The sequence below is a fragment of the Ambystoma mexicanum genome, chromosome 3q (assembly GCF_040938575.1).
Source record: "Ambystoma mexicanum isolate Mex_15411 chromosome 3q, UKY_AmexF1_1, whole genome shotgun sequence".
Taxonomy (NCBI): domain Eukaryota; kingdom Metazoa; phylum Chordata; class Amphibia; order Caudata; family Ambystomatidae; genus Ambystoma; species Ambystoma mexicanum.
In genome coordinates, this window is record NC_090926.1 from 402,910,517 (window position 1) to 402,936,723 (window position 26,207).

General features: G+C 47.1%; 1 protein-coding gene across 1 annotated transcript; it reads right to left on the bottom strand.

The window, feature by feature from the left end:
* Window positions 1–906: 906 nt before the first annotated feature.
* Window positions 907–24,960, bottom strand: SQSTM1 (sequestosome 1). Its single transcript, XM_069654098.1, has 8 exons — window positions 24,350–24,960; window positions 16,203–16,295; window positions 14,447–14,664; window positions 8,213–8,423; window positions 7,792–7,890; window positions 7,238–7,557; window positions 2,902–3,118; window positions 907–2,441 (listed from the first exon to the last, which is right to left on the bottom strand). The coding sequence occupies exons 1-8, from the start codon at window positions 24,528–24,530 to the stop codon at window positions 2,272–2,274; spliced, it is 1,509 nt and encodes a 502-aa protein (XP_069510199.1). The 5' UTR covers window positions 24,531–24,960; the 3' UTR covers window positions 907–2,271.
* Between the last annotated feature and the right edge of the window lie 1,247 nt (window positions 24,961–26,207).

A 26,207-nucleotide genomic window follows, 5' to 3' on the forward strand; every position in this document is an offset into this window, starting at 1 on the left:
GTATTGCGGATATTTGACCTGGTGCTTAACGCCTTTTTTGCCATAGAGCTCCACATAGCTTATGTTGAATTATTTTTGGAACTATATTTTTTTTTAGACCTTCTTAGCTTTTCAACACACAAATTAGCAGTGTCCACCCGTCACCCATTTTTGTAGATGGACATAATGACAAAGTTGGAGGTACTAAAAGCGAGAGACTTGGCCAGGATAGGACGAAAAGAAATGTGAACTAATGTGACAAAGGGACAGAGGAATAAACAAGTTGAAAGGCCTACCAATGTTGTGCTTCAATATGAAATTATCATTTTTCGATTCTCCTTTTACTCTCTTGTGCCGACGGTTTTTAACCAACCGCATTCCATTTGAATTGTCGGAGAACTGATTTATGATACTTCACTTTCACAGCTCCTGGATCAAGTAAGAACTCCTGGTCAGAGGAAAATCTGAGATCCAAGAGCTACTTTCAGGCTCCTGATCTATTTAACCCCGTTTTGGAGCCTCACCGTGGTTCCAGGGAAAGCGCCACGGCGCCATTCCAGCTCAGCACACGACTATATGAAGCAATACCCACAGAGATATCAGGCAGATTATACTTTGAAGCTGAATGTAGGACTCCCTTCTTGGAAAACCTAACTATTTACTGACAGGCCTCTGAAAGGCCATCCGAGAGGAGCAGCTAGTCACAGGTCATGGTCAGCCTCATGTATGACATTCTGCTTCTACCATCCTAGCCTTTTAATGGCACGAGCCGTCGGTGAAATCTCTATGTATAGGCAAGCACAGCGGTACGTGCACTTACGTGAAGTGGCACTTCCATCATCAGCCTGCTCTTTGACGTACTTTGCTCCAATGTTGGCGCTAGACTACTTGCACACAGCTTTGAGAAGATGGACAAGACAAGCATCATTTCAAAATGAGGAACTTTTAATGTTAAGAAACAGACAGCTTTTATCAACCGGTTTACATGACAGATAGGGTTAAACATTTTCAAATTCTTGTTGTGCAGGTACAAGAATGCATACATTGGGCCGCAGAAAGATGGTAATGAGCTCTCCCTGCACCCCAGACGTATGCCCAGTGCAGCACCATCCTTGCTCCTTTCACATGTATTGAATTTAGTCAGGTGTTTCTTGAGCTTTGCGCAAACCACTTACTACTGTGGTTTCGCCTAAGGTGGTTGTTTACCTCTTAGTGTTGGTATCTTGATAAATGTCTGGCCCACCATTGCAATAGACATTGCATACCCTCCGATAAAAACATCCAGGACACTGGCAGCTACTCCCACGGTTACTGCTCGACATGGGCCAATTCCCCATTGCTACTCACATGCACAGTTCGTCTGAACATTAAGCATTTGCTACCTACATTTTAGACTGCAGACAGAACTGGACCACAAAACCACCAACAAAAGCTCAGGGTGAAAGGAGTCACATGCCTCTTTGGGATTGACAGTAGTAGGCAGACGCACCACAGATCGACATATGCGTGTGCCACATGCAGTAAGAAAAGACAATGAGTAACCCAGCAGAGCAGCCATTGCTTGGCTGCTTGCAAATGCTCCCGTCTGTTATCCTGGAAATATTTTGGAAATCTGGGTCCACACCCCACAAGTACATGGGATCACTGATGTGCAAAAACGAATGAACTGCATGGCTACCGTCTCCAGCGTATCTTCGGTGCTGTCACTGCGTAAGCTGTGACTGCTTCAAAATGGGAAAGACCCATGGAAAAATAGCAGGAGTCGTAACACGTGATTATTTTGCAATAAACAGGAGTAGGTTCGCTTAGTTAGCATACGGACTCAACTCTAAGGTATGCAGAGAAGGCAGCATGTGGTATTTTCCGGTGTTTTAAGCCAAGCGAGTACTTTCTGCCTTCTTCGAGTCTTCAGCCCACCTGAGAGACTTCTATCGGCAACAGATTAAAAGTACCAAATAGTTCCAATAAGGAAGGGGATAGAAGGTGTACCACTAGTGTCACCTAGCTTTATAATTTGGTAACATAGTTCAAACTCGGGCTACAGCAAGATGGGAACGAAAGCAGTTAACCTGGGACAGCGTGTAAACCCAGGGTGGGTAGGCGAGATGACATCACCAAAATATGTACGGAAAAAGGCGTGAAGACCCTGGCAAGGAGCAAGTGTAGCAAGGTGCAAAGAGCATGGCATAACCCCCGGTGAGAATGCAGGACAGTTACTGGCCAATAGACGTAGAACCCCGAGGAGGGGATATGAATGAAAGCACATGACATCCCAAGAGGGAGGCACTGAAGCTACTGGCGAGGAGCAGGGCGCGGCTGCTGGCGAGAATACTGGATGGCATCCAACGCAGACCCAATGTCGCCCTGTTTGGCCTGGAGGAGCTGGGTCAGCCACCCGCCCTCATCCGAGAACCCCATGGACAACATTTGTGAGAGTGATTCTATCAGACGGGGGTCAGCCTCTGAAAAATAAAGGAAAAAGACAAATTAAAACTGTGCATTTCTAAAATGACCTACTGTCTAGCAACAACCCAGAAACCTGCCAAAGCTCTCAACAAAATGTCACTCTCCATGTCCTCCGAGCACATTTTCCACATCAAAATTAGAAATACATTTGACAATGTGATTTGTATTCATCACACAGCCTCTAACATTGAGCATTACTCTCTGGAGAGGTTATACGAATGTGTTCAAAGTCCATTTTCCAAACATAATGCCTGAACAGCTTTGCGTTGACCCATATCTGCACGGGTGCCAGGCTTTTTAATACGGAACGCCGTTTATCCCAAAAGTGACTGCTAGCATTCAGAAAGTATGCATTCCATGCTTAGCCTTCCCTTAAACCCGCCTCACTACCACCAGACTTGCATGCAAAAGCAAATCCAAATAGCTGAATAGTGGAAGATGCTCTCCAAAACATACCTGGTGGTAGATGTGGGTAGACCGCAGCTTCTCGCAGCCCCGTTGGCTGCTCCCTTGGTGGGCTACAAGCCTGGGTGGGGTCTAGAGAGCCAGCCTCCTCAGATTCTGTGCGGTGCAGAGACTGGAGTTCGCCTGTAGAGGGGTCCACCTCCTTGGATGATAGATGAGTCCAGTCGTCGTCCCCACTGGCGTTTGAGCTGCTGCTCTCAACTGGCTCCTGCGGATAACAAAACCATGGCAAACATGTACTTGGCATTCAAACTAAGGGGCACCGTTATGGCTGCATACTGGATATATTTTTAGCACGTTTCTAGCACAACGAACAGCTTGTGTTTGTTAAAGTTGACAGATGTTTCGTCCTTCGCTAATAAAGCCCCATTTAAAGTGACCCAGCCTTTAACTAAGAAGTTATTCTGGACCTTTTTGATTGTGGGATATACTGTAGGGAGGTTATAAGAAGAAAAAAAAGCCGATTGTGTGGGGTTAGAATTTAAATCACAGATGAGCCCCACTAGCAGTTGCTGGCTTTTCGTTAATTTTGTTTCCCCATATCTTAGCCTGTCTCATTTGGAATATAGGACGCAGCCTTGATTTCGGTGCGAAATCGCTCTAAGGGTTGTGTGCTTTGTAAAGTGACATTTTACCATTGCATTTCACATGGCGATTATTTGTGTCCAACTAATCATCGTATCAGTGAGATTATAGACAGCGCAAGTTTCTAGTGGGAACCAAATGGCGTTCAACCTTATATGGCAGCAAGGAGCTGAAATATTGCCTTAGTCCTTTACACAATGCAGCCGTCTCATGGTTTTGTAAACTACATATGATAGGACTATCCAGGAATCCCAATGTAAGCAGAATAATACGAAAATGCAAGTTTTGTGCATTTTTGCATACAGAAGTCTGTGCAATCCTACTCCTTCCCAAACAGTCTGCTCTACTAATGATAGAGAAGGGCCTTGTCGGAAGACAGCGTAGGAGTCAGGGTGTCACAATGGTCTTCCTGTGCCCATATTTTTTATTCATGTTGGGAGGATCAGAGTTTTTAGAACAGTGCTTTAAGTGGGCCGGGGCCTGCCAGTGCCCAGCCCCTGCAGTCTCCAAAAAGTGGGGCTGAGCTGGGGCCCCGGTCCCAGACAACTTTGGCGGGATGCATTATCCCGTGGCTGCAGCCGCAGCGGGAGATGCGCCCCCCCTTTTAATGTCAGGGGAGCTGACAGAAGTGCCAGCTAGGCACAGCATTGCTGTGCCTAGCTGGCACTTACATCAGTCACTGTAAATTCCTATGGTGACCCCTCCGGTCACCAAAGGAAGTTACAGTCCCTTTTGTTTCCCCAGGTCGCCGAGGCGTCTTTCACCCTGAGCGAACCTGGGGATTCCCGTGTTTCTGTCTTTATAAAAGATGGGTTGAAAAGTGCACAATTCAAGCAATCTTTTATAAAGCCTTTTTCCGTTGTCAAAGCTTTATAAAAGATGGCTTGAATTGTGTTTTTTTCAACCCATCTTTTATAAACAGAGAAATATTTTTTAAAGATGGTTTGAAAAGTACGCAAACCATAAGATATGCACACAAATATATAAATGTTATATATTTCTGTGCATACCTTATTGTGGTTTGTGTACTTTTCAAGCGATCTTGACGTACACAAACCATAGTAAGGCACGAAAACAAATATAAAAATGCATACATTTATATATTTATGTGCGTACCTTACTATGGCTTGTGTACTTTTCAAGCCATCTTTTATAAACATAGAAATATGTTACATATTTCTATGTTTATAAAAGATGGCTTGCATACTACACAAACCATAGTATGGTAAGCATACAAATATATAAATGCTTACATGCATTTATATTTTTATTTGCGTGCCTTACTATGGTTTGTGTACGTTGTTAGGCCACGCCCATCCCACAAGCCATGCCCTCGAACGAGGGCCCCCCCTCGAGTTCTTACCCCACTTAAAGCCCTGTTTTAGAACATCATTTTTTCAGTGGCAGCCAAACAGAATCGTTTGGATGTTGTGATACTCTCCAGCAGCAGAAAAGTTCTGAACTGGACCAGGAGCTTAAGAACACATCGTCTTTATATAGCACTTCATGTCTACGTCTTTTGTGGCGAAGAATCAACATAGCAGATAGCGGATGTCGGTGAAGTTCACCGCTATTCCCTTTAACACGATGGGCGAAGTTAAGTCCGATTTGGTCTATGGGACTAAATCTTGAAACAATAAAAGCTAAAAACACTAGAGGGTGTCAGGATGGTTGGGCTCAATGTGAATCAAGGGCCCATTTTATGGGAACGCTGTCTTCTATCATATTCCATAAGTAGCACAGTGTTCGTGCTATAGTGCCCAGTGCACGTCTTGGCTTCAACTAGTCACAAGGGTTATAGCACTCAGCTCGCTTTTTGACCATTCCTACCAATAACTAACTTGGGTTAGGGACAGAAATAAATACCTTTTTGCACACTCACACCAAAATTTCTTCCTCCTTGCTTAGAGAAGTAGGCCAGGCTGCATTATTGTAATCCATTAGCCAGGAGTTACCTTCCTAGGTCATTGTTTCTGCTGCTCTCTCTCTGGTTTTTCTCCCAGCATCTGGGATGCAGCACTCTGTGGGCTCTCTTGTTTTGATTGTGTATTCTCCCGTGTCTGGGATATGGCCATTGTGGCTTGCTTTCCTCTTCAGCTTCTGGGCTCGTCTATAGTTATTGTCCCCAGCAGGCACTCAGCTTTCTCGTCTGTATCAACACTACTACATTAAGGGTGGCACCGGGACCCGTGATCCCCAGAGACCCTGTGCCATAAAGGAAGGCGACTTTTCCCCACACCTTTCACTTCTAAGCACTGTGATAACTGAAGATACTTATTACCCCAGCTCAATAGTACCATTTGAAGACTAGAGCTGTCGGTATTCAAACTCATGGGGCTAGGATACACACAGATGCTTTACTGACTGAATCCATCTTCTTGACTTGTATATGATTCTGGTCATAAATTCATATTTTAGGACCACATTATGTAACGTAAACATCGAGTAATCACTAAATTTGCTGCTTGTGTGATGCAGAAAGAAGCAAACCGGGTTTGTCCTCCACTAATCAACATTAATGAGGTTAGCATTTGGGTGAAAATCAAACTGTCCGATTTCAGTACTATGTTGGAGGCAAACATCTGTTTCTATTTACGTCATGCAGCAAAGTCCCACCTTTCACATTGGAAAAGTGGAGTTCCTTTTTGTTCACTGCATGAACAGTTTTTTTTTTTATTGTTTCCACTCTACGACTATGGTTCAAAATATTAAGCATTGGGATCTCAGCAGAATTTGGTGCAAGGCCCATTTGCTCCATTCCCTAGCATTTTTTGCAGAATTGTAATGAATATCCCATGAGAAAAAAAAAAACGAAACTTATTTCATCTAGGATTAACCGGTTATTGTCCAAAGTAATGATAACGATCATGTGTTATTTATGTGTCGCTTAACATAGAAAATATTTGCATCCAATTTCGCCCAACCGAAGTTGGTATGCATTTATCGAACACGGAAAGATGAAAGGCTGAGTTGAACTTGCCGGGATTCAAACCTGCAGATGACACACAGATTGCAGCAGCGAGCACTCAAGCCGCTGAGCTACAATAACCCTCTTAAGTAGCACTATCACCATCTTCCATAACACTTGTAAACAGAACTATCAAAAACAATGATTACAATTTTTTAATAAAGATGAAAATTAAATAATGTCGGTAAATAGGCGTATTTACATATTTTTGTGCTGTTCACACTTCTAATAACTTTTGTTGCCTGGACAAATAAAATCTGTCCTTGTTGTCAGGGGGAAAAAATGCAAATTAATTTCTCTCCATCACAAAAGAAATCTTTTTGTAAAATGGACTGGGGCAAAACCCATTTGCTGCTCAACATACTACACAAGTAGAATGACTCTTGCTAAAAGCATGTGTTCCAGAGGTAAAACTGGTGTAAATGTTAGATAATTTAGCAAGTGGTTGCATCGAGATGAACACCAAAGCTACACTCTCCTGGATCGCTCTTATCCCTGGACAATCCATTCTCTCCATGCTGCTTAAAGAAATATGGCACAGAGGGCATGGAGGGGTGTGCACACGGAGTGTGGGCCCATACCTTTTCCACAGCTCCAATTTCAAGCAATATGGAGCGGCCCTCCGCCTCCACTCCAGGACATTGAAAATATAGCCTAGGCAATGGAGATTAAGCACTCGCTAGCTTCTTCCACTTAAACTCTTCTGCCTGACCACAACAATAGGATAATGGAGAAAAAACATAGCATGGTCTATGATTGGTGTTCTGGCAGTACCTGCTCGAGGGGCATGGGCGAGTTTAGTGCAATCTTCTGCATCTTTTCAGCAATCGAGTCCTCGTTTTCTGGCGTGTCTTGTAAGCTCAGGTTTTTCTCCTCTATGGGTGTGCTGCTGGGCTGAGATTCCTTGCTCGGGTGGCAGGGCTGGGCGCCCACACTCTGCAACCCAATCAAGTCTTTGGTGTCTTCCCAGATAGGCTGTGAATCCATGCTCTCTGTGGCTGATGAAGATGCTTTGTCCTCTGAGCCCGGTGGCTGAGAGAGGGTGACTTTGCTTCTTTTTCCACCATGTTCCACATCAATGTCCACTTCGATACCTGTTGGGGGGCGGGGAGGAGCCACAACAGCAAAACAGGTGTTAACACGTGGACCAAAATACAGCTGCCCAGAGGAATCTCCACAACAAAGCAGTACTAGAAGTCACATAAAACAGAAGCAAGCTGAGGGGTAGCATATACTGTGGGGCAAGGGCAGAATCAACACGTACACGCCTTCTGCCAATAAGCAGTAGGTCCTGCTCTCCAAGGAAGAAGAGGTATGTAAATACCTACCCAGGGGGCTCAGCATGGCTGCCACACTCTCGCCAACATTCTTCAGGAAGTCAAAATTGGCATCCTGTGCTTGTTGTGCTTGTTCGCTGGAAGCAGAGGCTTAAACAAAAAAAAAAAAGGTTATTAAATCTTTTGGTGAAGACCATGTGCTGATCCACCAATGCCAGGTGAATGGCCACATTTTGCTATCAAATCATTGCAAGGCAGTTGAGGGGAAAATATGCAATGACTTTCCAACAGGCAGCCCCATCAACATTTATATTGTCTTATCAGAAGCAGCACATATTGGTGGATTGTTAGTAACACAACAAGAAGCATTTGGTGGTGGATTTGTCTCTAGATTTCACTTTTGTTGGCACTAAAGGCTCAATTTTCAGCATCCAGTACGTCCACCCCCCACAATGGAACAAGTCTCTCTCACCTGGCTCTGCTTCTGAACTTTGTGGAGCAGCGCAGGGCTGTGCTTGACCTGGGCACTGAGCAGCTCCAGCTTGTTGTTGACCCGGGCCCTGTGCAGCACTGAAAGGGCCATTGTACATCCATGGCATGTGTGGGAATCTATGGAAGCTCATAGGCGAAAACCCACCCCTCATTCTGCGCATGAAGCCATTACCATAACACGGCGGGAACCCCTAGGGAGAAGGGAGACAGATTTCAAAGGTTATTAAAAGGAATGAATAGTTGGATTGACAGCTATTTAAGCACATACATCGTAATTAAAGCCCAGGTACAGATCCCCTTTCTGGAATTTCACTTGTGCCATTTGGTGCCAATATAGTCAGGAATCCTCAGAAAACGGGGCCTGTATGTGACCGACACATTGAACCCCTATTTAGGTGTGTAAAATATCCAGACACTGAAATATGTGCGATATGGAAGGCGTTTGTTTTCCTGACTGCACTTCTCTTTATTCACCTGCAAGACAGGGACAGACCACGTGTCTCCAGTTACCTCGTGAACGCTGCAAAGAGGTACCCTGCCTGATTATCTGGAATTTTGGTGGGGTGACCAAGGGGTCCGGGTGTTAGGGAGAATTCTCACTTATGGCTAATTTCCCTTACCTATACCGTCCCCCAGCAGCTTTGCTGGATTTGAAGGGTTTATTTCTTTTTACCCAAGTGTGAGACTCTTTTTCCCACTCTTAGGCATCTTTGCTATGTGTGTTCCAGGCTATTTTTGTGTTTAATGCCTATGGGATCTTTTCTCTCACCCATAGGAACCATCTTTATGCACATGTGTTACACAGCACCCTCCGTGCAGTGACACAGGGGTGTCGTAGCGACCCCCAAACATAGACTCCATACCCTGGGGCTGACTACTGTCTCCCAGGGCATGTAAAGTCCCCACTGACTTTACTAGTCAATCTCTATGAACTAAACCAGTACACCCCATCTTAATATGAAGTACTGGAAGGGGTTAATAGTTTTTCCCCCAGGTTCATTTTCGAGAGGGTATCTTTAAGTCCCCCTCTACAAAGTTTCTGGCTGGTGGCAGTGGTTACTACCTTTTATATTCGACCGCAAATATTTTCCTATGGGATTTTCCCATTGTTCGAGGCTAATACTTTTACTGACAGCCTCTAACATACCACTGTTTTATTTTATTATTAACTTTACTCCGATAGGTTTTATTTGCCAGAACTTTGATATCATTACTTTCTCGTGTCTTACTCTAAACTCCTAACCCAAGTTGGGGATCCTTGGTTTGCTCTTTTGGCGGGATTCTGCCAAGAAGCCCTCCTTTTGGCGCCTCTGAGTCTGGGGTGGGTCTGTTGTTTGGGAGGGGGAGTAGAACCCCTGGACAGAGTTGCCACAGCAACTCAGGTCGCACTCTAATCTGATAGGCTGGAGGGTCTCCCGCCAAGAAGACCACTCCACTGTGTGAGTGACAGCTAGGCTGTATGAATGGGTCTCTTTCTGCATAAAAGCAGGGTCCTGAGGACTGGAAGAGCAAGACGTCGCCACTGGAACTACGGAAACGAAGGGGAGATAAGCCACAGACATCTTCAGCATCTACATCCCCGGTAAAGCCCTGCCGGATCGTCTCACCACTTTTCTTCCACACGACGAGAGGAGATCTTCAGCTAAAGAGCCTTCTTCCCTTGAGCTGGTGGTGTCAACCAGTTCACCTATCGCTTCCTCGGACCTGCCTTGGTCGAATCGACAGTGCCCAGCACTTGGAGACGGGATAGCCAGGCAGCTATCCACCTGGACCGGGATTAAAAGAAGCGTACCTTTTAACCTTTGTGGCTGGTTTCATCCCTGGGTAGTGCAGCGACTCGAACCTTCCTCCACGACGAGAGCCTCTCTTCCTCTGTTGGATCCCTCGACCTGCAGGAACTACCAGTAACAACCGCCACCGCAGAAGCCACTTCTTCACGCTTAAGGTACATTGTTACACCAGGCCACCCTTTTCCCGTGGTAGCCCTAAAGGTGTTTTAAATCCTTTAACTACTTGTGGGGGGGGGGGAGGGGGTGGCCGCCCTCTCTCTTAACATTGTCTTTTGCCTCGCATCTACCTCTTCAATATTTTTCTACTAAAGACTTGACTGCAGCTACAAGAACATTTTTGCTCCTAAGCTCTTGGTCCTGTACCACTGATTCTGGCTCAGGCCTATTGACTCTGGCTGATTTGTTAGATCTTCTCTCACTAGATTTGTTTTCAATGAGAAATGTGTTGATGCACCTAAATCTTCTAAACCCATCTTCCTTGCTACTGTTTTAACTTGTGGAGTGCCATTTTGCTCAGTTTTCATTCACTTATCTTTTGGCTAAAGTGTCACTGTGCATTACTTGTTCACAAAACTTCAGGGAAGTGTTGCTAGGGGGTGTCTGAAGATATTTCGGTTTGACTTGTGCTTTCCCTCCCTTTCGTTGAATTGCTAGTGTGTCATTTGTAGTTGGTTTTCACTGTGCCATTTTGCTCCGTTTTCACTCTATCGCAAACTTGTCTACAATTGAATAGGGAGTTGCATTTACTTTTCCTTGACTGAATTTTTAACTTGCTTTACCAATTGTGATTATGTGTTGACTTAGAAGTGTATAAAATAAATATATATTCTCTTTTTAATACAAGGCTTTGGTCAGTGTTTCTTTGCTCCATAGTACTGTACGACCTATTGTGTAAACCCTGAATACTGCTCATCTCCCTCTTGAGATAAGTCTGACTGCTCAGCCACAGCTACCAACTAAATCTTTGTGGTACAGACTGATACCAAAGGGGATTTATTGCTCTCACCTGTAGTCCTAATCTGGTGTAGTGCTCCCTAGGGGAACTGCACTGGATTCTGCCTAACACCGGGTACCACCCTAAGCTACACGATAATGGCTTCAGAGGTGTTATGGGGCAGGCCACTCGGTTATCCCCCTCGATAGGGCAGTGGACAGTCAGATTGGCATGACACAAGCCCCTTAAGTCACTTCTAAGAGGCACCCCGATGCCTGAAAGGTCAGAAAGCCACCCATTTCCACCAAACCAGTGACCCTAGGGTCGAATTCCACCACCCCTTTCTATGAAGGACCATTTCAACAACACTGTCCCTTTAAGGAATGGGGACCCTGGCCAACAGAGTATAAGGCAGGAACAATCACTGTTTTGGGCGAGTGCCTGCAAGGACATCAGGGGTCCGCCGCAGATTGTCGCACAACATCCCTTGTGCGGACCTAAGGACTTTGAAAAAACCCTCATGGCTTGAGAAGCGAGCTTGCGGGAGACCACAGAAAGTGCCAGGAGCATAGCAATTACCAGAAACGTGGAAGAAATAAAGACAAAATAAAAATAAACATACCCCACACTTACTAAAATTTTTCAATTCTGCACTTGGTGAAGCTGAACACTGCAGCTCCCTGCAGACCACCGCAATAGCCTAAATAAAATCCAAGATGGTGAACTAGCCATGTAAAGGCTTGCTCCACCTCCCCAATCAATTAATGAGGACATCAACCAGAGCCAACCCCTGTCCATCGCCAAATTGTCATCACAGGTGCAGATCCTCACATAGATTCTGGCCAGGGGGAGGAGTTACAGGACTAAATAAGCCTGGGATCTCACTCAGACCGTGTGGTTGTTTGGAGGTTGTTGTTGCGAGTTGGTGCTAGTGCATTGTCCACAAGGCTTTCTGGGGCCTGAGGCCAAATTACCTTCAACTATACCTCCGTAAATACCTCCCCTCTAGAGCCCTTCGCTCCTCTACCTCCAACTCCCTCAGGGTCAGTCGTTTTTCAAAGAAACGCGCTGGTGGTAGATCTTTGTCTTCTGCGGGGGCCTCCCTCTGGAACTGCCTACCTGCCACCTTGAAACTTGAGGAGAACCACCTACGGTTCCGGAAGCTCCTCAAGACCTTCCTCTTCGCCTCTGCTGATCTACTTTCTCTCTCAGCAATGCTGCACCTGGCCACTGTCTGCCCTTCGGGCCCAGATACCCGCTCACCCTGTCGCCCTCCTGCACTGCCCCCTGGCCACCCCTTGCACTGGGGCCTGTGTCTGTACCCATAGAGCCCCCCCCCACTCTTTGTCTGCACTGATCAGATACTCCCTATCTGACTAACCATGCACTTGGCCCGCACAGGCTGCACTACCACCGTTTCTGATCACCGTATTTATTTATTTACTTATTATCTATCTTGTCCTCTCTTATGCTCTGCACTTTCCAATTTCTCCCCCCTCCCATGCACTTCCCCCTTTTCCCTTCCCCATGCACTTGCGCGTTCTTAATGTCACTGGGCCTAGTAAGATCGTTGTGTTTGTTCTCTCCACTGTTCCCCCTCCCTTTGCCTGGTCGCGCTCTGAAACACCTGTGTATGAGTGCGATATAAATAAAATATATCATACTTTGGAGATTACAGGCACAGAAGAAGGTGGCTGGCGATGATAAAGAGGGGGTGGGTGAACATCAAGAGGAAGTCCTCTGTACTGGCATTTTCACAGACCGCCTCCACCAAAGTTTTGGTCCAGTCTTAAATCTCTCGACACCCCTCAATACTGGCATTTTTGGGAGCATATTACTCTCCTGTGCTTTTCACATGCCCTTAATACCTATTATTTCACTGAAACCAGTTATTTATTTATTGGGTATTTATAACGCGCCTATAAAGCAAATGGTGTTTCAAGGCGCAACAAAACAAAGGGGTGCGGGGGCCAACAGGGATGAAGAAAACAAAAATGGTCTACTACGTTGTGTGTCATTTGGATCATGCAAGTGCAGTAACAAGAAGTGTGGGGCAGAAGGGAGGGGTGGGCTGGTCACAGCGGAACAGGCTAATTCTAAGGAGAGAAAGGAAGTGCAGGTAGGAGTGGCGAGATCGCGCAATAACAGGGGGGCAAGGGGAGAGGGCCCATGGGTTAGGAGAGTACTAAGTAGAGACCAGGTGGGCTCAAGGGGTGCAGGCCCAGCCAGGGTAGTGCACAGGGAGGGAGCCTGTTACGGCAAGTGCAAATAAGGGGGGGGGGTCAAGGGAGACCAAGAGTAGGGGTAGACTGGTCATGGAGGGCCTGATGCACTGTATGAATCTGAAGAAACCAGGCAGCCAGTCAAAATGATGCACAGGGGGACATTAGTAGGGGAGAGGGAAGGAGGAAGAGAAAAGGAGCATCTTGAGAAGCTTCGAGAACTTAAGGAGATCTGGCTCAAGTCTGAGAGGGGCAGGGAGGCCATTCTTTAGGGAGGCACCTGCAGAAGAGAGATATCTACCCCCCCAACACTCTGCTTGTCAAAGCATCTGATCTGAAGAGAGTTGGAGCTGAAAGACCCTAGGGCTCTAGCAAGGAGATATTTAGGGAGATAGAATTGGATGTAGCGGGGTCCCAGACCCCAGAAAGTCTTGTGGATGATGAAGAGGGTCATGAACTTGATCCTTGCAGCAACCATGAGCCAGTGGAGAGGTTTTAGGGCTGGAGAGATGTGGTCCCTGGGCTTGAGGCCAAGGATAAGTCTTCTAGTCCTACACTGGGATTAGTTGAAGGGGGTGAAGGAAGGATTTAGGCAGATTGAGGAAGAGGCTGTTGCAGAAGTCCAGCCTAGAGAGGACCAGAACTCTGGAGACATGGAGTTTCTGGGGGAATGTGAGGAAAGGGAGAATGCCTCTTAGGAGGTGTAGCTGGAAGTGGGCCTGCTTTGCAAGGTCAGTGATGTGTGGAGGGAAGGAGAAAGAGGATTCGAAGAGGACTCCATTCTTTTTTGCCTCACAGGAGGGCGAGGGGGGCCCCTGGAGGGCGACCAGAGAGTAGGAGGGAACGCGGGAGCTGGGGTTCCAATGAGAAAGATCTCAGTCTTACTGGCATTAAGGCAGAGATTGTTAGCAGCACACCGTGCATGTATAGCAGTCAGTCAGAAATGAGAGAGGAAGAGGAGGGAATCTTGAAGGAGAGCTGCGTGTCGTCTGCATAACACTGGAAGCGAGGAGAGAAGGCAGAGATCAAATGGGCTAGAGGGGCAAAGTAGATGTTGAAGAGCCACAGCGAGAAGATAGAGCCGTAAGGGACGCCGCAGGTGGAGAGAGTGATGGAGGAGAGAAAAGGGCCCAGTTAAGCCCGGATGGTCGGTCAGAGAGGAGGGAGGTCAACCAGTTCAATGCCAGGTCGGTGATGCCAGTTATGATTAAGCCTACCCTTCTCAGCACGACTCAATACCATCACTTCCACAGAAGCTTAATACTCACTGGCACAGGGGAAAACCTGATCATGTGGTGCTCCTTGTGAAGTCCCTTGGTCTGGCAGGTGCTGCAAAGGTCATAATCTGGGCATACTGTGCACTTGAAGCGGATGCCCACCACAGGCCCATCGCAGCCATCACAGATCACATTAGGGTGCACCATGTTCTGTGGCCGCTCCTGGCCACAGGGTCCATGAAATTCACGCTTGCGCCCTTCCTTCTTCTCTGCAGTGTATATGAGAAAGGTAAAATAGGGTTAATTCTTCAAAACTCTGTTAACACCACACTCATGCATCGCATCAAACTGAACACAGTGGTTGGTGCTTTCCTTCCACATGCCACAACACAGCTGCACTCAACCTTTACAACTAGACAAAACACTCCAGCAGCGGGTGAGGTGCACAAAGAAAGAAAACAATGAATTGTAATGTGCCCATTGGGGTAAGAACACGAATGGGCTATTGGGTAGGGTAGTCGGGATGGAAAAGAAGGTCGGATAAACTGAGTTGGAAAAGAGTTTGAAGGGTGGATCCAAATACATTTCCCCCCTTACCAATTTTCTTTAACTTTATTTAGAAGTGAAGATTTTCGATTTAGATATAACTCCCCATAAAACTTCCACAAACATTCCGGTAAACGCGTCCTTGTGATGACCAGACCAGACCAGACCCTATTTTTATTTGTAGCTGTAAAAATAGTTATGAACTCTGTGGGCTTGAATTCTAAAAAGTAGTAAACATTTGCACAACCCACACAAAGCTATCTGAAGTGTGCACAACGGCAGCTCCCCCTTTGGAAGGGGGCTACAGAGCTCCTCAGGTTGTTAATACTATTGAGAGGGCTTGCAGCTAGACGTCAGAGGCCTCTCCTTGAGAAAGAGCAGAAGAATGCAAACGATCATAAAATCATGTTTATGTTTTATGCAGCATAAACGACAAAAATCATATTGCATTTGATGCAATATACGTTTTGGCTTCCAGAAAATATTTTAACATAGGCTTTCTGGGTATATTTTATGTGTAACAGACCGTTTATACAATACATAATTGGAGCTCCTTTGAAATCAGACTTGTGATGATCCTCAGCAGATGCTCTTCGTACGGTGGTCACTCTTGATCTCCAAATTTGCATTTTAACCTGTCTAGCTATCCTACTTTTAAGTTAACAGCCAGGATTTTGCCACCTATTCGAATAAGCCATTTTTACTTGATTCATAAAATTGCACTATGCTCAATGAACTTAAGCAGAGAGATGGAACCAGCGTCTTCATTTTGCCAAATACAATCAGTTTCTGACTGAGGATGCATTCCATTTTATTTTGTTATCTCGATCCAACGCCAGTAAGGGACACAAATATTGCGGTGAGGAGTACTTGATCTCCAAGGTTGATGGGGCACTGCCCCTTCCATCCTCCACACTCTGGAGTGAGAGGGAGCAAGCAGAACGATGCCTGTCTAGGGAGGTTGTTCTACTGCCTACCACAGAGTATGCTACATGGGTGATCAAGTGTTCTGAAAAGAGATAGTAGAACACATGTAGAAGAGAGATGATTCGACAGAAAAGAAATCTACTGAAAACATTTGTAAATAGAAGTAACTACTTTAAAATAAAATAAAGTTGTTCACTGCAACGTCTTACGCCTCACAGACTCGTCACAGCAGAGTTTACCATTTGATTTACAGACTGGGCACATCAGCGTTCACCCTTAGCATAAAGACTGGACACTGTCGCGCTCAGCTTGTAGATTACAGTGTATTACTCACCCTTGACATACACACAAAAAACGTCCTTTGAATAGTACTCGGCCATCTGGAGCTCTTCGTCACTTGAGAAGGCGATGAGGTCACCATCTCCATCTGCAAGGGAAGATTGTGAGTGAGACCACTACGTGAAAAAAAAAGGGTTTTGTTTAAGCAGCCTTAATCCAGTGCAATACGTCACTCCCAACCAAATGTCCCATTTCCTAATCAAGCCTTCAAACAATCCTTACTTCCCTTTGAACAGTCCAAGGATACCATGTGCTCTAGGACCAGCAGAATGTTCCCTAACCAAAAAGAAATTTGATCAGCAGGAGCTAGAAGAAATCCCTAGGTATCGGGCATCGCTAGTAAGCAGTAGCCGCACCTGGGGAACCTGGAGCAAGTACATAGTGTGCTTCTAAACGACCTTCTGCAGCAGACGCAAACTATAACTTTTTGTCCATTATATATGAACCGGTATGCTTAAAATCTGTTCTAGATTTCCCAATGCTTTTTTTATTCACATTCTCAATCAGTTCACGTGAGAAAGACATGTCTGTATGACACCAGCTGGTCTCGACAGTTAATTTAAGTGCCTAATAGCAGTTGATGATCACCTAGGCATTCAATTGAGTTGCCTGCCGAGTAATTGAAACCTGGCAAAAGAATCAACACATAAACAGCGTTCGCTAACTAACCCTGCCCCACCAGCCCATACACAACACATCTCTGTGGAATGCATGTGGTGCCACACACCCTGCCCTCCTGCATAGTCCCAGCAGGTGTCCAGGCGGTGGATACCTGTGGCTGATGGTTTTGAGCAGGAGAATTGCAGGAGAAGCTTTAGAAGCTCCAGAGCAATACATACTCAAGCCCCACACTTCCTCTCAGATACATTTAATCGAGCTTAGTGTGGGAAACCTTTAACCATGTAGCTTCGTCCAACTTAAAATAGTTTGACCCACATTTGTAGCTTTCATAAGTCATAAGCCTCGTTAACATCAGCTGTAACCGCCGGCAGGCGGATCACGCCGGCGGCCAGCTCCAAGGCCACTCTAAGGCCTGTTGGGTGCCTGCTCACCCCCTCACTCCACTCTTCCTCATCGTGGGGCGAGGGCAGGAGCCCCCCCAGCACCCCAGCCCAGCAGAGGAACCACGAGGAACACGGACAGGGCCTGCCTGACCCTGTCCCCACACGCCGCCTGACTCGCGCATGCCGGGCGCAGCGCGGCCTGAAACCGAGGCTGAGCCTCGTTAACATCAGCTGTAACCGCCGGCAGGCGGATCACGCCGGCGGCCAGCTCCAAGGCCACTCTAAGGCCTGTTGGGTGCCTGCTCACCCCCTCACTCCACTCTTCCTCATCGTGGGGCGAGGGCAGGAGCCCCCCCCAGCACCCCAGCCCAGCAGAGGAACCACGAGGAACACGGACAGGGCCTGCCTGACCCTGTCCCCACACGCCGCCTGACTCGCGCATGCCGGGCGCAGCGCGGCCTGAAACCGAGGCTGAGCCTCGTTAACATCAGCTGTAACCGCCGGCAGGCGGATCACGCCGGCGGCCAGCTCCAAGGCCTGTTGGGTGCCTGTTCGGAGCCACAGGAGCCAGGGGCCAGGAACTCTGCCCTTACCGCTCCAGCCGCAGCAGCACACCTCGGATCAGGGGCAGGAGCACTAGCCTCCTGAGCCGAGGAGCATCTCCAGCTACACACGGCTCGGCCGTGCGTCTGATCACCCTGCCTCACCGATTTTCCCTCAAGGGCTAGGGTTGCCATTGATCTCCAGTTGCTCGCCGATTGCTAAAGCGCAACGCTTCTTGGAATCGACTGACTCCGTCAGACTCTTCCGCCTGGCCCAGCAATGGCGGGCGCATCGCGGCACCAGAGCGAGGCTCTGGCCGCACGAATCAGCTGTTGACCTCCCCATTCATAATTAGCCCCTCCGCCGGCAGGCGGGAACGCCGGCCTCTCAACAAAGGCCCGCACTAAGGCCCCTGTTCGCCTCCGGAGCCTTGGAGCCAATGTCTACTCGGACCTCTAATCCATTGTGAGTAGAGGGGTTACCCTCAGTCTACACTACTGTGCTTTCTGGTATGTCTTCTGCTACTCCGCAATCACATACATTTAGACTCGGTTTTTCTTCACCTCGATAACTGTTTGCTACATACACTTATGCCGCCAACTCTGTTGCCTCTTTGCGTTACTGCCACCTCTCATTAGTTCAGTCACTTTCTGCCCCTAATGTGGTATGTCTCATGACTGATACTGGCTGTGCCCTTTGGTCGTTAACCAACCACTGCAACTGTGTTGTGCCTTATGGTCATTAACTGACCACTGCCATTGTGTTGTGCCTTATGGTCATTAACTGACCACTGCCATTGTGTTGTGCCTTATGGTCTTTAACTGACCACTGCCATTGTGTTGTGCCTTATGGTCGTTAACCAACCACTGCCATTGTGTTGTGCCTTATGGTCTTTAACTGACCACTGCAATTGTGTTGTGCCTTATGGTCATTAACTGACCACTGCCATTGTGTTGTGCCTTATGGTCATTAACTGACCACTGCCATTGTGTTGTGCCTTATGGTCTTTAACTGACCACTGCAATTGTGTTGTGCCTTATGGTCATTAACTGACCACTGCCATTGTGTTGTGCCTTATGGTCGTTATCTGACCACTGCAATTGTGTCGTGCCTTATGGTCGCTAACTGACCACTGCAATTGTGTCGTGCCTTATGGTCATTAACTGACCAGTGCTACTGTGTAAATGTCATATGGTCGCCCTCGCTCCCCCTACCATACTACGCGCGCTTAGACTCTACCAGGTCAACATGCCCCCCACCAACAGTCTAACTACTGCAAACTCACCACTGTACTCTTTCAGTACACTACTGACCAGACTGCTGCCTACCCTTCTCATCCTTATACTGCACCCTGGCTGCACCGCACCATACCATACCACCACCTCTATTTACTACTCTTACTTGCACCTTACCTCAACTATGCCATCCCACACTCACCACACCAACCCTTATCTTAACAACCCAGCCCTCTGGATCCAGCACTTCGCCACCAGACCTTTACCTAACCTACCCTGCTCTATCTCCTTGAGAAATGCTAGACTTGGCTCGCGTCTCACCCACGCTTCCCATCACTCAGCTCACCGCATCAAACTGCCTCTCCCTCTGTCACCACCTACACTTTCACCTAATCTACCACCATCTTCCAACTCCCCTAACTTAAACAACATCAAAGGCGCGCTAATCAACGCCAGATCACTCCCGGCTCACGCCCTAGAAGTAGCTGACTTGATCCTCAACCTTGACCTCGACTTCTTAGCAATCACTGAAACCTGGCTCCACCCAGCTTCAGGTCCTCTTCTCTCCCTCGCTATCCCTCCTGACTACAACATTATCAGACATGACCGTAATTCCATCCAATCTAAAGGAGGTGGCATCGCCATCATCCACAAAAACGCTTTGAACTTCCACCTCTCAGCCACACATCACTCCTCCACTCTGGAAGCACTGACTGCTAAACTAGCTCTCACACCCAACCATTCTATCACCTTTCATCTACTCTACCGGCCACCCGGCCCACTATCTACCTTCGCGGAGGACCTCTCCAACATCTTCACACACAGCACCAAAGTTACCTCCCAGGTTATGATACTGGGGGATTTCAATTTAGGCCTCAACGACCCCAAGGACACCGCTGCTTCGTCTATTGACAACATCCTCACTAATGCTGGATTCACTCAGTTCCTAAACCAACCTACCCACAACAAGGGCAGAACCCTTGACTGGCTAGCCGCCCTCAACTGTCCCATCAACATCACCTCTAACCAACAGTGCGCCTGGACAGACCACAACTTAATTACATTCAATATTGAGTCCAAACCTATCAGCCTCCCTCACAACATTGCCCCGGCTATGGCCACCCGTAACAAACGCAACATTACCTGCGATAGACTCCTACCCCTCCTCCTTCCAGCTCTTAATGTTCTGGATCCATCATGCTCTGACCCTACGGCCCTGGTCGACACCTTCAACCGGGCCATGCTTACAGCCTTAGACACCATTGCACCCTCGAAACTGAGAAAATCTAAACCTCGAGCCCACCTAAACTCCTGGTTTACTCCCCATCTCAGAGCACTACGCAAAGAAAAACGAATTGCAGAATCCCACTGGAGAAGCAATCACTCTCTAGCTAACAAATCACGCGTACTCCTGGCCACCCTTAACTACAAGGAAGCTATATTCCAGGCAAAAAAAGACACATATAACAAACGCATCGAGCAAGCCAAATCTAACACCAAAGAATTGTTTAAAATTCTAAAAGAACTTGAAACTCCTGTTACCCCACCTGACACATGTACCAAAGATAGCACCTGGTGCTCCAAAATCCAAGAAGCTCTCCTAGGTAAGATTGCCACTCTCCAAATTAAAATTAACAACAAACAATCTAGCCTTCAATCCAACCCTCTACAGATCCCTATACCTACCACAAACCCCTCTATCACAGACTCTCTGACTCCTTTTAGCTTCTCTCCACTCTCAATTCTCGAAGTGGAAAAGATTATCACTAGCCTTAAACCGTCCAATTGTCAGGGTGACCTCTGTCCTGCACCTATTATCAAGGAAGCTGCTCACGACCTAGCACCTTTCATCACTACGCTCATCAACTCCTCCTTTAGCTCTGGGATTGTACCGGACAATCTTAAGGATGCATGGGTCATCCCGCTTCTGAAAAAACCTACCCTCGATCCCAGTATACCCACAAACTACAGACCAATTACCACTGTACCTTTTTTACTAAAAATCCTCGACCGCGCGGCCTACCTACAAATTCAGGAATACCTTGAATCTAATAACCTTCTGGGACTCAGGCAATCAGGCTTCCGGCCTCGCCATGGCACTGAGACCGCCCTTATTGACTTAAAAACGCAGATCGAAGATCTCAAAGACAAAGGCAAACTGGCATTATTACTTCTCCTGGACCTCTCTGCTGCTTTTGATCTCGTCAATCACAAAATTCTCTGCCATCACCTCAAATCAGCCGCACACTTCTCAGAAAATGCCGCCACTTGGATCAGATCCTTCCTGGATAATAGATCTATGCGTGTATTCTCCCCACTTGCGGCCGCACCACCCGCTCCGGTCGCCTGTGGTGTGCCTCAAGGGTCTTGTATCTCGCCCACGTTATATAACGTGTTTACCAAACCCCTTTTCGATATTTTGGATCACTTGGGCGTCACGTATACCAATTACGCTGATGACACACAGATACTCATCCCCATCACAGGCGATTACACAACTGACTCCCTTGCCATCAACGCCATCTACCAGGTCATCCAAGCGTGGATGGCCCAGCACGGCCTCTGCCTAAATGATGAAAAGACAGAGCTCCTCATTCTTGGTTCACCACAAAAACTCACTAAACTTAACCCTGCCTTCAAGTCTTTCACCATCGATGGGAATACCATCCCGATTGCTAAGGACACGAAAACCCTTGGGATTTACATCGACTCAACCCTATCCTTGACTAGACAATCCAACGCAGTCTCATCTGCAGCAGCGCTTACTTGCAAGCTCATCACCGCCTGTCGCCCGTTCCTAACCACTGCCAACTGCGTAACCTTGGCCAGGACCCTTGTTCTATCCAAGGTTGACTACTGTAATGCCCTCTATCTAGGTACTAATCTCCGCAACTTAAATAAGCTACAAATTGTCCAAAACAATGCGATCAGAGCAGCCCTTAACATTCCTAGGCGCCAGCATATATCTGACACCAGGCGCAACCTGCACTGGCTCTCTATCCCACAGCGCATCTCCTTGAAGTCCTTGGCTCTCACACACAAATGCCTCCACAACCAAGCCCCTCGCTACCTGGCAAACAGATTCTCTTTCCACAATTCCACCAGACCTCGCAGAGCGGCCCAAGCCAACTGCCTTGTCATCCCGCGCTTTAATCTCCTAAGATCTGGTGGAACCAGCTTCCCCATCCTGGCAGCCAAACTTTGGAACTCACTCCCCAATGACCTTAGAGCAGAACCTTCCTTCCTGAAATTCAAATACCTTACCAAAGCATGGCTATCCGCCCAAGACTGCTAACATCAGCTTACTGCCCTACTTGCACTTTGACCTACTCGGCATCCCTTATTAACTATCCTGTAAATCACTGCCTTATCGATATTCATTTGAATGTATATGTTGTAAATTTTGTAAATCTTCCTGTAATAATCTTGTAATACTCTGTCACATTGCCTTGTCATGCTTTCATCTTGTTGTAACTAAGTTAAGCGCCCGGATGCCCCTGGGCCTGGAGCGCTATAGAAATAAATAAAATACTAAAATACTAAATACATCTTGCAGTTGGTGTCAAAAAATGGAGTGCTAGTTATATTTGGTTGGAATTGTCCAAACATCAATCTTCATTGAAACAAGACTTCGCACAATGCATTATAGTTACATGCACAGCGCTTTCTGCCACTTCAAAAAGCAGAACAAACAAGGATCGAAAGGCAAAAAAAAGAGAAAAGGAATTTCCTGGGATGAGTGATTATGTTGGAATGTGAAGTATTACGCATGGGTAGATGGGTAAGATGACAAATACTGACACCAGCTGGTTTTGCGGGGATAGGGCAGTAAAGCAACAGATGAATTAAAAGGTTTGGGGCAAGACAGGGTGGGTAGATGGCCAAGTGAGTAAGGTGGTCAGAAGAAAGGTCCTTCTGCATCGTTTTTCCTTTTGTTCAAAACAGTTTACAATGTACATGTAATTTCGACGAGGACTTTTCAAAGATCTTCCCCAACACATCTGGAGAAAGTGCAGGGAAGGTGACCGTTTAGACTTTTCTTTAGTTGGAACACCGATATAACAGTTTGTTTCCACAATAGGGCCACACATGTTCAATTTCGAAAAGTTCAAGTATAAAGAAAACTCGTGGTATTGTGACTTTTTTTTAATAAATTGAAAGGGGTATCCTCACTTTGAAGTCCTCACTTTTTAAACTGCGCAATCATTTTGTCCAATCGGTTCCTTTTCATCTGCACAAGCTGAATACTGATAATGAGTTCAAAGTGGTCATGGCGTTTATTAGAACAGATGCACACACGCACACCTTTCAGCACAAATGGAAAGTGGGAAAACAAAAATATACATTTGATTTCCCCAATAAAGTTATGTCAGCATAATTAAGAACGAACAAGATACATAACGTAATGTAGATGTTTCTGCATCTGCCAGCATACTTCGCAAATCGTTCCTTCGGACCTAGAACTTGACATGTTTACACATACATAGGCACTAATCAGGATCCCTGCAAGTGTGTGTGTCAGCTGAGTGCCCCCAGTAACTGCGTGTTGAGAAGTGGTGCATCAGGGGCCCAGACATAACATGATGCAGAATGTACCTCAGAGACTTTTACTCCAGAAACTCAAATTCAAAACTGTTCAAACTGGTATATATGCCCTGCATTTTACAGATATCCCTTTATTAGAGTGATTATTGTGACCAAGCAAAACAGAGTACATTATTCGCTTAAAACGTTTTCTTAACGAATCACTAAGACATGTTTAACATAAACATTTAAAATTGTGGACATTGTGTTGTTCCCGTAATGCTCTTTGCTTTTATGCAAATCGTCAGGATGGGTTCTATGTGTGGCCAACCTGGCCGGGAGCCACGCCCCCAGTCCCGCCCCTCTTTCCTAAACTCCGCCCCTCCTAAGAAGAGACGGTTCCAATAAATGATTTCCATTTCCAGCACTAGCGGAAACAATATTGGAAATCAGAAGTGGGGCTCAATATAAAATTATTTGAATACCACTGGCCTACATTGTTGGGGTTCAGCACAACCACACCCCTTAAGAAAGTGCAGCATAGCGCCCCGTATAATGAACCATGTTGTGCGCTTTAAAAATACGAATACATAAATACCCCCCCCCCCGTTTAAAACACCTCAACCGCCCCCACCAGCTTGAGAAAATGGCACAGCCTGCAGTATCGCGACAACGGGCGCTGGCGTGTAATCATAGTTTGGTAGGTTATTATCCGCCACTCTAGCCCCTTGGGGGGGGGGCATACCCTTTACTGTACACTTTGAATCAGAATCCCCTCAAGTGAGTGTGTGCTGGGGGCAGCCCCCCACGGGAGCAAACAAAGCCCCGCCCCATACCTTTGTAATACAGCTGGAAGGGCGCCCCCCTCAGGCCCTGGAAAACTTCAGACACCTTCTTGTTGAGGTCCTGGTAGCGGATGGCAATGCCCTCGGGGTCCAGGATCTGGAAGCGGCGGGTCTCCTTGTGCACCTCCTCGCGGCCCAGGAGGTAGGCCTTCACGGTCACTCGCAGCGCCATCGCTGGGCTGTTCTTATCAGCTGCGCAACACCGCCAGCAGAGCTGCCCGCGGCTACAGAACGACCAGGCTTCGGTGGACGGAAAGCGCCACTAAATGGTAAAACGAGTCGCCTCCAAAAGAATAAACGCCCGAAAGCTCGGACTGTGACGCAGTTACAGAACTTCCTGGTACACAATAATACCCGTAGCGGAGGGTGCAGGAGCTCTGCCAGCGCCGAGTCCTGGACGCTCCTTATATCACCGGTAGGAGGGTCTGGGGAAATTCCCTATCGGTCTGGGCGTCTCTTCTAGCGCTTTCTCGGAGCACTGCAGATCCGGAGGCAGCAGCAGTGCCACCCCTTCGCTCACCCCAGCAGGCCAACACACACCGACGTCACAGTGACACTGCAAGGGGGATCCAAACAGACGACCGGCCGAGGCGGGCATTTCTGTCGAGTCATGATGATGCATGTTCATGCTAGACTCTGACGTGACAGTGTTTATCCAAGGCACATTATAATATTGACTTTTATGCAACGTAACCGGGCACCTACAGACTGCTCAACACACCCGCATTTGGAGGGTGTCACCTCAACTTTGGACTCAATTTCACCTTTCCAACACACCTGTTGGTAGATTTCAGTGCACTCATCCAACCATGAAAACCTTTACCAAAAACTACCCCATATTGACTTCAATAGGATTAGGCCCCACCCACCTGCCTTCATCAGCCTTGCAGAGTTAATGGGTTGAGAGGTATGCCCTAAATTCTCCTTTATAATAAGATAATAATGTACATAACATACCATCAGTGGTACAAACTGCTGGTTTCTTCTAAGCCTTCAGTGGCATCCCAACAGGGGTGTAGGGTGTCAAACAGGAGCAAAACGTTATTGTTGGCACTTGCGACAACCCCTTATGAAGCAGTCTGTCTACTGGCCGCTAGTAGTATCCTCATACCAGGGTCTTGGTACTGAAAATGCCTGGGTGCCTGGTAAGTGCGTTATCAATGACCTGAGGTTGCAAACCAAAACAAAAGAGGTGATGACTGGAAGGTTTCTAATTAATCTTAATCTCTGGCATTGCTCTGGGCAATCCTCCAGACCATCGTTCTTCGCCTGCAAACCCATTACAAAAGGGGAAAGATCACATGCAAATCAGGCTTGGTCCCACCCCAAAAGGGGCAATCCAGCCCAAACTGCTTGGTCACATCCCTTCTGCACGAGACTACAAGTTTCAGCCTTGTTAGGCCTAATCAGTGAGGAGTAGTTTGGGTCTCTTGGCCGAGCAGACACATGTCTGGGCATACTCGTCCCACTCGGGGAGACTAAGCAAAACAAAATAGGGGATGGCTGGAAGGTTTAGTATTAATCCTAACCTCTGGCATTACTTTGGGTAATCCTCCACACCATCGTTCTTTGCCTGCAAAGCCATTACAAAGGGGGAAAGATCATATGCAAATAAGGTTTGGTCCCACCCCAAAGGGGCAGTCCAACCTGAACTGCTAGGCCACATCTCTTGTGTCCGGGACGACAAGCATCCCCAGACATGTTTCGGCCTCATTGGACGTCATCAGTGAGGAGTAGCTTGAGTCTCTAGGTCCAGCAGGCTCGGGATCCACATCTGAGCATACCCGTCCCACTCAGGATGGCTAAAGCAAAATGTGATGGCTGCAATGTTTACAATTAATCTTAATCT

Bases quoted from the DNA above. Each gene is read 5' to 3' on its own strand.
- SQSTM1 (XM_069654098.1), bottom strand. From the start codon at position 24,530: ATGGCGCTGCGAGTGACCGTGAAGGCCTACCTCCTGGGCCGCGAGGAG. The intron at 16,296-24,349 runs GTATGGGGCGGG...CTTCCCTTGCAG, and splicing joins CTTCCAGCTGTATTACAAAG to ATGGAGATGGTGACCTCATC. The intron at 7,891-8,212 runs GTGAGAGAGACT...TTTTTGTTTAAG, and splicing joins AAGTTCAGAAGCAGAGCCAG to CCTCTGCTTCCAGCGAACAA.